Source organism: Acanthopagrus latus, chromosome 16, assembly GCF_904848185.1.
Source record: "Acanthopagrus latus isolate v.2019 chromosome 16, fAcaLat1.1, whole genome shotgun sequence".
In the NCBI taxonomy this organism is placed as follows: Eukaryota; Metazoa; Chordata; class Actinopteri; order Spariformes; family Sparidae; genus Acanthopagrus; species Acanthopagrus latus.
Genome location: NC_051054.1, coordinates 7,884,574 through 7,902,721, shown reverse-complemented (window position 1 = coordinate 7,902,721; position 18,148 = coordinate 7,884,574). Strand labels below are relative to the sequence as shown.

Here is an 18,148-nt window from a genome sequence, read left to right as displayed (position 1 = left end):
CCCTCCCTACTCGAGGTCTAAAAAGCAATGAGGCTCATTTAGTCATCGATTAGTCGCTTTTACTTCAATTTTTACTCCCTACACATAGGAGAAAATGGAATAATGGAGTTTAAACTGCCATATTGATAAACCGGGATGCTTTAAAGTGTTACTTATAATTGACAATCACATTGTGTCTTATTAGAGGCTGAGCATATTGGATTAGGAAGTCTCTCATGAGCGATGTGAAGGGGAAGTTGGATGGAGAGACAGAGTGAAAATGAAACTCAGTGAAACTTGTTTCTTCACATTCTGCAGACACTTCTTCACATTTCCAATCACAAAGTAATTAAAAATCCACCTTCCCACATTCACATTTTTGACAAATGCTGCAGTAAAAACCCAATTTCCGCACGTATGATTGTTTTTGATGTCAAATTAAAAACCTTTTTTCCCCCGCTACTGATAAGGGGTGTTTTTAATGAAATGCTGAGCATTGTGTTCACATTTGTTGATCAGGATGGGTTTTTTTGTGGCATGGAACAGATGCAAGTCTGAAATTAGTGGTCGGCCAAAAGAAGCGATCTCATACTATCATATCGCACTTTTTATTACAATGTGCATTTTTCACTATTTTCTTCTGCAGCGATAGAGCATGAGTAATATTACCTGGAGACCTTCATTAATTTGTAATAACTGCAGCGGATGACTGTCATCTTAATCCCATGCTTATCTGCCATGTCCAGAATTTGTAAAGTAAAATTCCACCACATATTACCCACCATAATTTGCTTAACACAGAGGTCATGTGATAGTATTTGTACAATGAAAATCAACATGTAGGTGATTTAGGGCTGTATTGGTTTTTAAATAGGTCAGAAATTTAAGAAGATTAAGAGAAAGTCAAGGCCGTCATACTCAAGTTCGGCCACAAAGCATCTTTTATTGATTCTTAATAAACTTTTTCATTTAAAGGTGCACCAAGTGAGCACAACAGCTGCTGAATGAAAGATATTGATGTGTGCATTTTAGACTACCAGTATTAGCTGCAAAAAAGGTCATTCAGTTGAAACTGTTTTCTGTGTTTTTTTCGATACTTTTGAGCAGCTGGTTGTGAATATTCTCCCCTGCACTGTTCTGTACTTTCTAGATGTGCATCTTCAACCTCCTGGAGGAGAAACCCAAGAGATCCCCGGGGAGCAGAGAGACTGACAGTGACAGGCAGCATAGAAGGCTCACTCTGAGCTCTGTGTCAATCACATTAAACAGCCTCCATATTATCCAGCACAGGCCTGGGACAGGGGGACAGACAGCAGGCACCTGTAACTATTCTACAGAGACAGGCCTCCAATCTGATTCTTTTTAATGAACAATGTATGAGATGGCAGGCTTAACACATCATCCGCAGCAACATCATCATTATATGCAGGACAATTCTGTTTATTGCTTTTCGGTATACAGTGTCTTTAAAAGTCAATATTGCAAATTTGATTTCCACAATATTAAGTATTATTATTATCATCATTATTTTGGGTATAATTAGCATCAACAAGCATTCATAAAGTAGACATTTTTTTCCATACTAACACAAGTTTAAAATCTATGAGGCTAAAAAATAAATGTTTTCATTAATATTTCATCTGCAGAATATTTGATCATTATTTGATTAATCCTAAATACTAGAGCATTAAACATTTCTTCACGGATTTATTGCTTTTCAACATCATTGCTGAATACTTTTTTTTGTTGATTAACAAATTGATTAAATCGAACAATAATATCAGGTCTACAGCGACAAACGTGGAATATCTTTTGAAAATTCCCCAAAACAGGATTCAAGATTTTTATTTCTTTTTAATCATCTAAACATTTAATTCTCATCAAAAATGATCCGAAAATGTTGTCAACATTTAAAAGACATTTTAGAGTGCAATATCAAAATCAATTATGCATCATATCGCAATCTCAATATCTGTTGAAATAATTAGAAACTGATTTCTTTCTACCAGCTCATGCAGCCTTGGTCACTAGAAGAACTGATCTGACCTGTTCCTTGACGAATCGGAGGTGGTCCGATGTACAGCTGTCAGATCTGTGACGCACACTCACCTTGTTCAACTCCTCTATCCTCCTGATCAGCAGTGGGTTACTGGACGAGTTCTCAAAATAAACATAATCTGCGGGAGAACATAGACAAGGAGGAAGGGAAAGAGAAAGAGCAGAATGGAAAGAGAAAGAGAAAATGTCAGTCAGCATTTCAGGGTCACCCAAATGTTCAGGGTGATTTCTAGTTGGACCACGCTATGACAGTATGATTAGTCAACAGGAAAAGTGCAACACGGACATCCACCAAATGTTGGTTCAACTCGGTTTCAGTTCAGGCGGAGAGGATCCAGCTGTAGCTGGGAGGTCTGACTGAATGAGACATCGATGCGTGCGCACACACACACACACACACACAAACACGCACACACACACAACAAATCTGGCCATCCAAACCTTCCACTCCGACTGCAGTCTTGTATTTCCTCATGCTTTCTTTGTCTTATGGCTCCGTTCAACCCCCCACCACCACCCCCCATGTGTGTTGTTGCTGTTGCTTGCATGCACGGTGCGTCTGCATCTGTGTGGATGTGTGTGTGTGAGAGACCGAAAAAGCTTCACCACGCATGTGTGACTTTACTATGCATTCGAGTGTGCGCGCGTGTGTGTGTTTGTGCGTGCATGCATGCGTGTGGTTCCTGGCATGGCTCCAGGTCCATTGGAAGGCTTAGCTCTCACCAGGATGTCCCCACAGGCCCCAGTCTTGGTAGGGTGCCTGGTCTTAGCCCTGCATGTGTCTTGGCTGAGTGCTGTCAGATTATACCCCACACTTGGAAGCTTGCCTGGAGGTGGAGCTATCCTCCCTTCACCCTGAACCTCCCCCTCTCCCCTCCCCCCACACTCCCCGAGGCCCCCCCGTCTTCTTGACCGACGAGGCCAGAGATCGGCCGAACTTCCAGCGGCGTACCCACGAAACGCTCTGACTCGTGCTTTTATCTCCTGCACCTCCTGTGACCAACGTTAACTGGTTTAGACATGCACACTCAGGATCTGCACTGACATCCAAATTCTATCTTGCATTAGTATTACTGCCAGAGTTAAAGGAAAAATCCCCCAACACATGCTTGTAAAACAACTATCTGTAATGTAGCTTGTATGTTGGAGCACTTGAGAACATAGAAGGCTGGGTTTTAAAAAAATCGTACCCATCTTCATTTGAATGATCTGATATTGATTCATACAAATCTGAGGCTTGAGCTTTTAATATAAAGTTGTGCCTTTTCCTGTCGATGCGTTTCAAATTAACCACAACAAGCAACAAATGCAGGTCGTTTTTTAAGTTTCTCAAACTGTATACATTTACAGATTGTTTTACATCATCATAATTTGAGTGTTTTTTGGTTCTGGACATAATTGCAGTACTAAAGTGCGGGATCAATCACTAAGTGAGCTAAAGCTAATGATTTTCTCATCATCAGATAATGAGTAGGTCTTTTTGGGGGTTAGTTGAGTTAATGTTTGACAGTTAAATGTCAAAAGATATTCAATTTGTTAGGACATAAAACTGAGAAAAACAACAAATCCTCACAGCAGATGATCTTGACGGGCCCCAGAGTATAGCTGTAAGCTAACTGAAACAGAGAACGAGGTTCATTTTCTTGTTCTGCTGTCCTGTCGGCGAGGATGTAGGGGATCTACTATTTAGTGAAAAATCTAATATGTCTAAACTTGTTTGTGTTGGGCTGTATGATTATGAAAACCTTGAGTTGTGCGTCAGGAGGGGAACCTTTGTTTGCAGCAGATTTTATTTGGCAAGCTCTGGAGGGAAGGAAGAATATCTAGTTTTAGACCAAGCTGCAAAATAACCTGCAATTCTGTAACGAGATGAAATGTTTGACGACAATAACTGAGGCTTGAGGGTTGGGCATTTCAGGTGCATGATGTTAGTATGATCTTCAAAAAACATGACAGAAACAATTAATTGAATAGTTTTCTTATTCATTTGATTAACTTGATTCAGCTGGAATGTCACAATGTTTTTAAATCACTTGGACTTCTTTCATTTCCAAGCTGACTTATTTTCTGTTTGTTATGCACGAAGATATAGAAAGATATAGAAAGACATACTTTTGGCTTATAACATTGTGCAAAAGTGTCTTAAGTAGCTAAACGGTGACAGTAGGAGGGTTAAATAATTCCTAATATTTTGGATGCACTGTACACCACTGAATGAAAAGTTGTACAAAGATGTGAGACTTTCACACTTCCTCTTGTGGGTTAACCAAAGCAGCAGCAGCACTTCAGAAAGTGTGTAGAGTGTCATTCCTGTAACAGCTTCTTCTGGCAACCACAGGCACATATTCACTCCTCGACATCGCTTTGCGACGGGGAGACATCGTCACATCGTGTCTGTCTGCTCTTCACCCTGTAACAGCTTGTTACTAGACTCCACTGCCACTGTGACATCTCCGTCCCACTGCTGAATATCAAATAGTCCGACTTGAAATTGAGCGGCACTGGTATAGAAGTAGAAGATATCAGACCAGCAGCAGGCTGGAGGTCATAGGTAATTTTAAAAAAAAAAAAATGGTTTCTGACTAGATCACCAGACTGGGCTGAAAGACTGGCGACTGGGAAAGTGAGTGAGATTTTGTCTTCAGTGAAGCATCATTGCTGAGATGCCCTTGACTACAGCTCAAACAGTTTGTTGATTAATTAATCAGAAATGGCCAAGAATTAGATGCTTTCAGCTTCACAAAAGTGAGAATTACCGAGTATCTTTGGGTTTTTGACTGTTGGCCTTGCAAAAAAAAAAAAAAGCAACAAGTAGATGTCATTTTGACCTTAAATACATCACCTTGGAGGAGACTTGGAAAACCCATAAGCCCTGAATTTAATTCCCACTGGCCAACGGTGAAAGATCTTGCACTGCTGATCAATATGTACATTAGGAAGGCAGCAAACTGGGGCTGGGCTGATATATGATGATCGTCCATCGCCAGTGGCATGACAATCATCAACTTCTATCACTACAGACCACAAAAGGGGAGGGTGTGCCCTCACAGCTGCCATAAGGCAAGAGTTGTTGGCATGTGGTTACATGTGTTAGAAAAACCAAATTGAAAAGTTTGTGCTGCTCAATGTGCTAACGTTACATCTCCACGTACCAGGTCAGTCAGGTGAACTCAAGACAGCTACTTAACACAATGGTGTGTCTTTTCTGTGGGTTGCTGTAGGTGTGTCTCTTTCTATCGTGCAGTTGCAGCAACTCATCGGATATGTACAGCTGTAACCAGAGCATTTGCCTGGTAAATTACTTAAATGGGCAATCAAAGCATTAAAAATGTCGATGAGTAATTCTACGTCAATCAAGAAATTGATTGATCGACTAATGGCCTAATTCTTTCAACACAAATGTGAACGTGCATACTGGTAAAAACTCCAGTATGTCTGCTAAAAAAGAGAAGACACTCCCTGGACACATAAAGGTAAATAAAACTTTCAATGTTCAAAAGCGCCCTCGTCAAAAATACTCTCGTTTGATGCTCTTAAACCGCGGAGAGAAATGTTGACGTTTAAATGCGGCCTTCAGTTCTCACCAGCTCTAAGGGACTCATTAATCGAGAGCCAAAATGCGTCATGACCATTTCAAACTGAAGCAGAGCCACATGTCCCCATTCAGTTCTGGTGTGGGGTTGGGTGTGAATCGCTGTCACACACTAAGACACTTTTCCCCCCCCTCTTTCTGGTCAGTGACGGCACATTTCTCCCAGTACATTTAGAGTCAGTGTGAAGGTGGGATATTGGACACAGTCTTCCTTTTTCCTGGCTCGGGATCATAAGCGACTGAGAACGGAATCGCTTTAAGCGTCCCGTCCTGTTGCCTCCAGAATGAACGAGTGAACACGGAGAGAAACTGGTTAAGAGACAGTCAAGAGCGGGTTCTTTGAGTGTTGGAGTTTCCACCATGTGAGGAGCTGAAGCCTGGTAGAGAGCGAACTCAAAATGAGAGCAACAGAGAGAAAGAGAGAGGGCCTGTAGGCACTGAGCAGCGTCACTCAGTCTCTCCCGTTTCCCATCAGCCCTCCCGCCGCCTCAATCCGCGTCTAAACCCCCCCCTCCTCTCTCCCACTCTCCAGCCTGTGCTCCCGGTGTCGGCCAATCGGCAGGCTCCGGCGGTGGTGATGTCACGGTGCAGTCGGATTTTGTGAGAGCCAATCGAGGCATGTTACTGAGCCCCAAAAGAGAGATGTCTGCTGGGCTGATTCAAACCAGGCCAAAGAGAGACAGAGGGACAGACAGACGCAATGATGAGAGAGGGAAAACGTGAGATAACTGGTGGAGCGAGATGCATGGACAGAAAGAGAGACTGGAGACTGGCCGACAGTCTAGCAGACATGTTAAGTGGGAAAACGAAATAGTGCGAGCTCGAATAATAGCAAAAATAAAGAGAATTATCAAGGTTTTAGAGGTTGCTTTCTTAATTAAAGTATGCCACCACCTGTTCCTACTTGAAAAAGTCAGAAAAATGCATTACAGACAGCTGTAAAAGCAAGTCTTTGTATGGTTTGGCCTCTGAGAGGAAGAAGTCTTCAGCTGTCTATGCCAAAGCTGGAAAGTTGTCTGAAGATGGATTTAAAGTTGAAAGGTCTGAATCATTTTTATACGAAGACATGAGACGGTTGTTTCTAAAGTTATTAAGGGCTAGTCGACACATACACACGCTCAAAAACCATCTCTGGCCACATGAGGGTTTCCACACCGTTTTAGAGATCCACACCAACATACCTGAAAATGCATATCACCTGGCCATTCATGCACACATAAAGCAGATTGTACGCTCTGTGGTTAGTTGCTTAGTTACAGAAAAATACGCTCATCAGAGAATCCAGGGTAATGGTCTCCCATCAATCAATGAACAAACTCAAACACTACAATATCATAACACAGTCTGAGTTCACTTTTGCCAATGATGCTACACTGATAAGGCCAGATAAGGAAGTGCCACCCCGGAGGGAGTTTTCCAAAAGGTCCAATTTCAGTTACCTAAAAAGCTGTGTGTGCGTGCATGCGTGCGTGCGTACACGCGTGCATGCGTGCGTGTGTCTCAATGGCCAAGGAGCATAGAAAAATCTACGTTTTAAACTAAATGTGGACATGGCCTGAGAAGATTGTACTAAGTGAAATCCTTTCTTCCTTATCCTACACCTTAGGGAAATGGTGACGAGCCCTCTGAGGGTCAAGAGATGATCAACAAAACATTTGATGATGGAATTCTTCTTTTCATCTCTACTACATTTTCAATAATAGTTTTAATAATATTTGGCTTGTCGCAATTAAAAAAAAGCATTTTATAAAGAATCTCTCCTGCATTTCTGTTCATACTTTGTTATTAGCTTTATTATAATGTGTTAAGTTACTACTGGTGAAAAACCAACCTTTCCTGGTTGTGCTGCTTGATAATTAAGGCTTTTATACAGCTAAATAACGGGCAAAAATCTTAAACGAGTTTTTACAGAGGCTTATTTCACCACTACAAGACATGCACATCATCAGTTAAAGACACACCTTTAAGCAGACAGGCCTCTTTTAGCAGAAACGCAAACCCCTGCCACGGTGGGCTGACGTGCTGACTCAAACCAAGTCAGCCCGAGCAAGCACGTGTATGGAAAAGCCCCATTAGACATCTGCAACCTGTAATGGCCGTTTGTTAATAGGCCTTGCTGGCTATAAAGGGTTACAACACGAAAAAAAAAAGGTTGGGTGCAGGTGCTTTAATGCATCATGTGTCTCATATCGCCTACAGAAGCAGCTGTTCCACTGCCACGCTGTGCTCCAAAATTTGGTGGTCGCCAGATAACATGATCAAGACAGTTCCTGCCCTGGCGCTCCTTGATGGCAGCATTCCCTGCCCTTGCTGCCACGCGATATACAGCATACGAGCACTAAGGCCTAAGGGGAGTGGACCCAGTTCGAGCAGACGCAGGCGCTAGCAGAGTCGGAGCAACTCACAAAGTGCTAATCATGTGTACGTTAATTTTGTCCGTGTCAATATATTAGTAAACGATAATATCAGTGATGATGAAAGGGGCCGGGCTGAAGCTGTGACAGGAGATGTAGAGGCAGTAAACGGAGAACGTGAAACATCCGCCCACGCTTGTCCATGCACACATGCCCCCACCACACCCCACACCCCCCATCCGATGCTTACTCACACTCACTCACACTGAGAGGTGTGTCTGTTGTCGTGAGCAGCAGCTATGGAGGAGATTATGGCTCTGACTGTTATAGTATGGACGGAGGTTTCTATGGTAATGGAAGGGATTTTAATCGTCTGGATCAATCTCACGCGTCGTTTTCACAGTCGGATATCACTCACTTTCACTCTAACTGGCATTATCCAATGGGACGCAGCTGCACACATCTGTTTAGGGTGAGGTCCAAAGCAACCATCTATAAATCCATCCATCCATCCACACTACCGGTACCTTTTGTCATCTCTGGCTGAGGATGGTGAACATCCACTTTGAGACAAAAGATAAACATCTTTTATTTAATGTTTTGCCACTCTCCTCTGACCCTGGGGACAATCTAGACTGAAAACCAGAATGTGAAACATAAATGTCAGAGTTAATCTGTTTAAGCAGAGAGGTATTTTGATCTCATAAACAGTGGCAGCAACTAAACTACCACAATACATCTGTCTTGCACTTGTGTCGCAGCCACCACGGCAGCTTGTTCTGATTCGAATGTGATTCATCAGCAAACGTGCGGAGATTTTTCCACAAAACCTCTCTCCGAAACAACGATTTGGGGGCAGTTATGTACGACCAGATCTTAAATTCCAAATAGCTGAGGTGGCTTGAAGACGCCACGGGGCTGATAGCTCGCAGCAAATGTCGTTTATTGTGACGGATGTGTGTGCAGTTTGGCCTCTAAAGAAATGTGATGATGGGGACACTTTGTTGACTGAATCTAATAGCTGTTATGCATCTCTCTAACTGACCGCCCTGAACTGGGCACGATGGCAGCGAGTTTTACTTTGCAAGTACACCCACCAGACCTGCGAGAGAAGGAAACTGCCAGCCTGGGAAATTAACACCAGCCACCAACCAAACAAAGTGTGGGCTCCGACAAACTTGGTCGGTTTGTAAATTAGTAAACACTGCAGCACCTTTAAGCAGGTTCTGAATCATAACTGGCAGAGAGGAGAAAAATCTGTACCAGCCAAAAGAAATGTGAGCAAGTTTGACACTTTTTAAGCTAGTAAACACTACAACACTTGTAGCACATTCTGTACAAGGGTTGTCACACTCCAACAGCATTAGTGCAAGTAATTATTTAAAGGAAAGCTTTGCAAGTTTCAAGTTGTAAAAATAAGAGTCTGATGCCCACATGAAGACAGGTTTTACTTGCTGCAATCATCCTTGTGTGCTCCTCACTGTGCAAAGATACGAGAGCCTGCAACGTTCCCTCAAATGTGGTTAAAAATCTCTTGAGGCAGTTTGACAATAATCTTTATTGTCCAAAATGACATCTGTGTACTGAAACAATAATCTACACTGGAAATGTAGAAATTATAAATTACCCCAAGCATCTTATTCTGCATTACTATCTCTCTCAGAGAAAAAAAAGGTTAATATCTGCACATATCAAGACTCCATATAGGCTGATACCAACACATCTGTAATTGGCCAATAATATCAGCAACCAGCTCAGTCGTACAAATCAAGTACCTTTATTCCAAGTTAGTCATTTTAGTAAAAACTTTCTTCTTCCACTGCAAGTAAAAAAATGACTGATGCACTAGAAAAGTCTAGTAAGATACCCATTTGATTAGTTTAAGACTTCAACACCCTTCTTTTCAGCGGGAGCAGTTTGGTGCTGCAGAGGAGGTGCTCATGCAGAGGGCTCCAGATAAAAAAACAGTTTTGCTGTCACACTACAAGGCATCGTCCTGCACTGGTCAACAACAAACACATACATGCTCACATTCCTGGAGTATTACTATAAGGCATGGAGGCCTTTTTTCTCCTGTTTACCTCACGACCGTCATGGTGAAAGATGAAACAACTGCCGCCAGGATAACTTACAAGATGTTAAATCCTACAATAAACTTCTGTGACCTCAACATAGCCATTTCTTTGCTCATCTAATAAGTCATTTTTGTGTGAGCAACAAGTCTGCAGCAAATCCTGGATATTCTTGTTTGGAGTTTCAGATGTTTTAACTTGTGTGGCCTTTGCAGAAAAACTCTGGTCTAGCCTCTCATCCCATCCCACCATTAAGATGATAAGACTTATGATATAGCCTATACTTAGCTACCAACACCTTCCGGTGTATGGGGAGGAGGAAGAAGCACTGCAGGCACAGGAAGAGTGGCGTGTGGCCTGAATGATAAAAACAAAGACATCAGGGCCTATGGAACCAGCCTTTGTCCATGGTTCATTTAGAAGGGAAGTCATTGCTTTTCCAAGACGATGCTGCATTGTCTTGCAAAGTGGCGGCCATCTTTCCCATGCTTTGTTCTGATGTTGGGTTGAATTGGTCTCAGGAGAAGCTTCAGTCAATTATGCGGCTTATTTTCGGCCTAAATTGTGCTTGTTTTTGGTCTAAATTATCATTGTGACTGTGGAAAAACAATTTAATGGTATGTTTATTCAGTAATTTGATTTTTATGCTTTATGGTTTCAGATTAGTTTAGGTCATTACTCTGTTTTAATGTTTACATTTCTTCCTACCAAGGACGAAAACTAACTTTACCTTTGCAAATTTCTTATGCCTTATTTAGTCAGGAGGTCTCATTGAGATCAAGATCGTTTTTGCAACGGAGAACTCTTAATAAACGAGATTTACACAAAGTCACAACAAGAAAATTCACTGACTCAAAAAAACCATAACATCCGCACAGAGAGCCACACTAATTAAAACAATAGGACACATTCTTAGAAATTTAAGCTAGAGAAACTTTAAAGTCTCTCAGAGGAACGAGCATCTCTAACTACATGATATATCGCAGCTTATCCCAGCAGTACAATCCTCATTAAAATGGGTATTAACAGTATTCATTTGCAAAATTATTATAATCTATGGCTAGAGTAAAAAGCATTGGGCCCATTATTGATCTGTGAGGAACACCATTATCGAACATTGGGGGATTTGATATGAAAGCAACAGCAAGAACATTTTCAACTCTATCAGAGGGCTGTGATTACAACCAGGGTTAGACTGATTATCAAGGCCGATATTCAGCATTGTTCCAATCATCGCTTTCTGTGCTTCTTGTGTCCACTTGCCAGTAAAATAAATTAATTTAATAATGTAAAACTTTGGCTCTGATGTGTCACTCTTTCTCTGTCTGCGCCCACACACATGCATCACAAGTAACAGCCTGTCAACACAGTATCAGAGTATCTAGTAAAGTTATCATATAAATACGGAGGAGAGGAAGTATAAAGTAGCAGACAATTGGATAATTCAAGTACCTCAACATTGTTTGTTAAATGTTTACGGTCTCCTTGTGTACTTCAGTATCAGCCCTGAGAAAAATACAAGGGTGGATCCCTAATCAAAAGCCACAAAAGGGAGTCTACATAACAAAATGTTGTGATCAACAGTATTAAAAGCCTAGGACAGAACTACAAAGAGTGCTGCATAGTGTTGCTTTTTATCAAGTGACTTAAAAGTGTCATCCACAACCGCATCTGCCGCTTTTATTGTTATTAAGTCCAGGAGCAGATGTGATTTAACTAGTGAGTGTAGGATTTGGGACAGGCAGGAAAGCTTGGATATAGTGTAGGTCGAGGGTTAGGCAGGGGTTATGTGAATAATTACATTTGTTCAGGATTAATTTAAAGCAACAACGCAAAACCTCCGGGTCACATCCCGAGGTCATCATATACTGACGGAGTGAAGCGTCGGTATTTGATCATTTCGGGGATGATTTTGGTTCAATGTGCAAAGTGTTAGGGGGGCAAAACACGGCATGTTAAAGCTACAAGGCGGACAGAGAGGCAGAGAAACAGTCATTTACTTTCTACAGACAAGACACTGAACTGGTTAGCATCTCCGTTGGACAGATTGAATAGGCGAAGTAAATCCAACATTTGGCTGATGAAGTGTTAACTTTCTGCCCCGCTCTGGACATAATCCTGTTCTCACTCGGGTAGGCCTAGTTTCAATTGACTAAATAAGAGGGCTATGACGCTCTCTACATGCTATTTTTGATGCAGGTACCAATTGCCGAGGAGAGCCACAGCGTTCCTGTTTCACAAGACAACTGTCAGCGATGCTGTGCAAATATGACTTCAGAATGTAATCAGTCATTCACGCTTTTCCCGCTTGATCCCCCGCTGACACGTCAAATACCCAACCACACTGGACTACGATCAGAAACATGAATGAAAAGCAACTGCTTGATGGAAACATAAGCGAATTATCCGCTTTATCAATCACCTTCGTGTGGGAGTTATGACACAGCCAGAAAATGAATAAAATGTCACGTTCAGTCAAAGATTTTGCAATTACTGATTATAATTTTGTTTGTAAAGCATTTGATATTGTCCTATACTGTCCTTTCTGTTCCATCCTTTCTCAGAGCCAATGATCCAGGGAAGCCCCCCCCAAAAAAAAATAAATAAATAAATAAATAAAATAAAACAAGAAACCCCTGCCTTATTCAAACTATAATCTAGCTGCAGTGCCTAATTTCTACACAGCACTTACAGGACACGAATCAGAGCAACATAAGCAGAAAATGAGTGGGAGGGGGGGAAACAGGAATCTTAATTAGGTATCAACTGGAATTGCCTGCACAAATTAAAGAGAAATTAATCACGGTTAAAGATGGGAAGCATGCAAAGACATCTTTTTTTTTTTTTTTTTATCCCCAGTTTCTCGCCCCACATCTCAGCTCTGGCACTTACGAGGTAGCCATCAACTTTTTCCCCCCCCTTCATCCCAGTTCCTTTCTCTGCACTTTTCCCCCACCTCCTCAGTCAAGAAGCATCTTTCCCGATGCTTTCCTATAAAGTCTTAATGGGGTTTTCCGTCGGTCAGTGAATAACTAATAATGCTGGTTATCATTGTGAAAAGAGCGGCCGGGCAGCAGTTGCAAAAAAACTTTTGCACCGTTGTTACCTTAAAGATACACAAAACACAATGCATGCGACGTTCAGGGACGCCCATTGAAGTAGTTTGCTCGGGATCACCGTTAAGTTCCAAACAACGCACAAAAGAAGCGAGGGAAATCCGGCAACGGTTTTTTTGAGTAAAGCGAACCCGCTACTCTTCATCACCATCCTCCTCTTCACACAGTCACCATCATCATCATCATCTGTGAAGCACAGGGCTCTTTTAGCTTAAGGTGAAATAATAGACGGGGAGAAGGGAGAAAAAGACGGGACCACGCTCTTGTAAATACACCAGAAAAAAAAACAAAAAAAAAAACAAAAAAAAAAAACAGAAGACCCGCGGCGAATCATGGCGAGTCCGACGTTAAAGACATTTATAAGGGAAAAGGTTGGTACAATGTTGAGCCCCGCCACCTTACCTCCAACCCGGTACATGTTCGCTGCCATGGCTGCCCCCGGTCCCTGGCTTCCTCTCCAGGTAGAGGGGTGGCTCTCGTCTCTCTCGCAGTGCCGGAGCTGTGTTAGCACTGCCGCCGCTGTGTGTTGGAAAATGGTGGATTGATCAATACGAAACAGACGAGCAGAGGGACCTTAAAGAGACAGTACACTCTCTCGCCACGGCATGAAAAGTTTGGCTGCTGGGTGGATTGTGACAAACCCGGGCGAACGTAGCGAGAGACCGATTTTTTGTTTGTTTGTTTGTTTGTCTCCATGTAAACATAACTTTTGTAAACCGCTCGCTGGCAGGACAAGAGAGCTTGCGACATTAGCTTAGCTAGCAGAGTCAGGCGTGTGACGTCACTGGCGCGTCCAAAAAAATAAAATAAAATAAAAACAATTAATGTTGTTACTCAAGTGTCGTTACCCGCGTGGCTGATTAGTTTACTTCTCGTGCAAATTGCTGATTTTAATTTAAAGAATATGCGCGAAAAACAGGTGGAGGAAGTATCAACAAGTCCGTGTCAGTGCCTGGTTCGGACAATTAAACTATCGCGATACTTTAAAGGTGAGACCCCCACACACACAGCTCCACACCAAGGTAAAGAGTTTGCTTATTGTTTACATCTGGGGAAGTCAGTGCAGCCTACCAGAAACTCAAGCATCCACCTCCCATCACCTTAAACCAGCGCTGTGATCCCAAATCCCTCAGCTCAGCGTGTCAAGTGAGGTCCAGGAACCACCAGGGGAGGGCCCCATGGGGTTCCTAAAAATAGGCATAGTTACATTTAATTAATTGATAGAAAGGTTTCCAAACCCATAGGTTGATCCCAAACTAGGTATGTCTTGAGTTACAGATATATATCTATAGATCTCTTTTTTTTTCTGGAACAAATCAAATCATAATGGCAGAAATAAGCAGCCGACAATGAAATGCTTCTCACATTACAGTGCAAATGATATGTAGGCACATGTGACCACTTTTATCATTCTACATTTACATTCATTAAAAGATACAATGGCCTCATGCTAAAGCTCAGCCAGCAGATCGTTCCAGGATCAAGAAGATCATGCTGGATTTTGCCTGCGTCAAATCTGAAAGAAGAGACCGTGAAGTGAAGATACTCTTGCGACTTGAGATTATGACTGTTTTGCAAAATCAAAAATGTCCATTTTAAAAAAATCTCTGAGGTGATGATGGATTAAGATGCACCAGTATTGTAGCCTATCCAAAGTAAGGGGTGACCATCCCACCGTGCTGTGTAAGGTGCAGTGATGAAGTGAGTATAGTGAGAATGATTGCAGCATGATACAATGGTAAGATTACTCTGAAAGGGGCACTATGTAGTTTTGGAGAATAAATTCAAAGTCAGAATTTTAATATTTACAATGTAATTGAGGAAATAATACAAACTTAGAAATATTTAGTTTTCCAGTACTGAAGAACACACTGTTCTCAGAGGAAAAAGGTCCCCTGAACACTGAAGCTATAAAGGTGGCAGGGTCTGTCAAATACAAAAGAGTATGAAATTGTGCCATCCATCAAGGTCAGTTTGTTTATCCAGTTCATTCAGTCATGAAAATGAAAAGAGGTTGTTTATTTAGTTTGTTAGGGCATGAAAACATCAGTCAGTTCTGATCTTTCTCTTCTGATTGAAAATTCCCCCCAAAAACTCCACAGTGCACTACAAAATCTAGTGTTTCTTTTCCCAGGAGAGTCCTTAAATTTGCTCAGTGACAAGGTCAAATCCAATTCTGTCGTTAATTTTCTATATTAAATAATTTATTTTTGTCCACATGCTTGTGGTAGCTGCTGAAGTTTCCTAGCAGATTATTAATTATTGAATCAAGCTGGGAGATGATTTGCATACTGCAGTGCAGGTTCATTCACTGTTAGTTTTGGTATATAGCTCATATTAACACATTTTGTAACTGTTAAGCAAATAGTTGAACAGCATTGTGTCCACAGTGTGCAATGAGGGCAGCATAGTGACGAATGGTGTGAAATTATGGGATACGCAGGACCATGGGGATCAAGCTTATTGCTACTGTGCAATGTAAAGACCTAGAACTAGAAAGAGGGCAGGATTTTGTAGTTTGGCGTGTAGAAAATGGGATCTTTTATACTGCAACAAAGACGGGCAGCAGTTTCCTGTTTAACATCTACTATTTTGAAAGAGGGAATATTTGCTATAGTATGTCGTCGTCTGATTGGCTCGGCATTCATTGTGGATACAAGCGTGGAGCCTCTGTGCTGGCGGAATGCTGTGGTGAAGGCTACATCTGATCTATACCATATGGAAGCCTCAATTACTGCTTTCTAAACCAGGGGACTGAAGCCTGCAGTCACATGACCGCTGTAAGCCAATGGTGCGTGCTCACAGTACGCACTCCTGCACAGTGTTGGCTCTGTGCTGCACTGGAGGGATCCTGCATTGTGTCCCAGGGCTCTTCAATGAAAAGGCATACAAGACAGATCGTGTGTGTGTTTATGTATTTGTGTGTTTATGGGTGTGTTCAGCACACTAAAATATAGTCAACTTGAGAATGTTTTTCAATAAAAAAATGTGCATTGTGGGAACAAAACTAAAAAGTGTTCCGACGTTGTGTAAAAGAAATGAAAGAGCTTTATTACTGATTGGATATTGTTGCGTATTATGTATTTAGTATTCAAAGCTATGTGTAATATTTCTGCATAAAACAGTTATTATCTGAATATGGCTGAATTTTTTTAGAACAGAATTGTGCTTTATTTCATCATGTTTTCTTTGCCACGTGACTTTCTGTAGTGAAAATGTACATTAATGCAGCAAATCCCTGCACAGTGTGTGTAACGTCATGCAGCAGCTGACACCAGTGATCTGTCTTTTGAGCCGATGTAATGTTCCCCAATAAACTGGGAGGGAAGCGGTGCCAATACTTAACGTGGTCCTAATTAAAGGAAAATAGGTGCAGTACCAACAATGTAGCCTTGTGTTTGGGAATTGTGACTACTTTCATTAGGACTGCGCGCTTGCTTGGCTGCTCGCTGCTGTGCAGATGTTCATTTTGAAGCCACTTGCTCCTCTGCCAGATGTTGCTGCAGTCAGGGAGACAGGCGGGCGAGCGTGCAGGCAGAACAGTGTGTGCGGCGCCGAGTCGTGCAGGTGTTCTCCCTCATGGATCTCAGTGCATCTGCAGAAAACTCCCCTCAGTTTGGAGGGTGACCTCTGATGGCCTCTCTCTTTCCTTCTCCTCCTTCTCCCATCCTCCTTCTTTTCTCCATGTGCAGCAGATAAATGTGCAGGAGAGACAAAGACACAGAGGAAATCAATTAGGGCCATTTCCTGGCAGAAACCATTCCATATCTTTGATTGTGCTTTCTCATTTGTTCTCTCACTGGGGGTTGTGCTTGGATCCAGAGACACTATGGGAGGTACAGCAATAAAAGGACTATTGTTAGAGCGCTTTCTCCTCCACACCTAACCGTGCATAGGTGTGTGACTGTATTAACAGTGGAAAAACACTGTCGTTGTTTCATAATTTGTATTAAGAAACAATACTTGTGACGGCGTTCCCTGGTGGATGCTTGAACATTTGAAAGGGGTGGCGCCTACATCCCACAGTCACCACAGTCATGTTTGGGTAATGTCAAGCTCTGACTCACATTGTAAGTATAAGACATATTCAGTGTTGAATAAACATTGCTTACACGTCCTCAGATATTCAAAGAGACCCAGCAGTTTTGAATTTATACACAAAACTGCCCATCTGCACCTCCAATGAAAGTGGCATCGTCGCCGCACTGCAGTTCAAAGCACAGAAAAGCTGGAGTCTGTCAAGTCCCACATGTATTTTCTGATTGCATGCAGGACGGTTCCCTTCTGCAGGCTTCGTTAGTGATGAGCCGCATATTCAGGGCTCTGAAAGCTCTGACAAAAAGCGACTCTGACTCTTTTGATTGGGAATCTCTGCTGCAGGGGATATGTCAGACAGATTTCACAGCTCAAAATGTGAGTAACTGAAGAGATACAGTACTTCTCAGGGGATCGTGCACAGGTCAAACAGCCTGTGTTTGTTAATAGCAGACTACAGGGGGAGCTATTGTCTTGCTTTTGATGGAATGGGCAGCTGATGGAAAAGGGCAGCTGCATTAAGTAGATGTTGTGCTGTTGGAGCCATTTTTGGGTTGAAAACAAAAATATTTTCTTTGCGATGTGAAGTGACGCCTAATTAGTGTGATTAATCAGATGATGATCGGCTGTGACAGAGGGGGAGGAAGAGTCTTAGAAATGAAGAGGTGTTATTTTGTTTCAAAAATTAGATTTTAAAAAAATCAGCCGGATAAAGGTGACGGCCATCAGCGACTGCAGTGTTGTGATTTGGACTCTTTTTAACGTGTGAGTCAAGAAGGCACAGTTTAAAAGACTTTCAGAGAACAAGCCACTGCAAGTGCTATAATCTGTAACTTATGCTTAAACTTGCATTAGATTTAACCTCCAAGACCGATGAGTAACCATAAGAATTGGCTTCCATAGTCACTGTAGTTAGTTAGAATTAAATTAAAATCTAAAACA

At 42.0% G+C, this 18,148-nt stretch overlaps 1 protein-coding gene across 3 annotated transcripts in view; it reads right to left on the bottom strand.

Annotated features, from left to right (window-relative positions):
- Positions 1-13,917, bottom strand: part of mta1 (metastasis associated 1) — a 42,906-nt gene extending 28,989 nt beyond the window's left edge. For all 3 annotated transcript variants that reach the window (XM_037072706.1, XM_037072705.1, XM_037072707.1), the window contains exons 1-2: positions 13,574-13,917; positions 2,089-2,156 (exon numbers count right to left, since the gene is read on the bottom strand). In XM_037072706.1, the coding sequence (XP_036928601.1) occupies positions 2,089-2,156; positions 13,574-13,601 (96 nt within the window). In that variant the 5' untranslated portion in view covers positions 13,602-13,917. The remainder of the gene's footprint in view (positions 1-2,088; positions 2,157-13,573) is intronic.
- Positions 13,918-18,148: the final 4,231 nt, after the last annotated feature.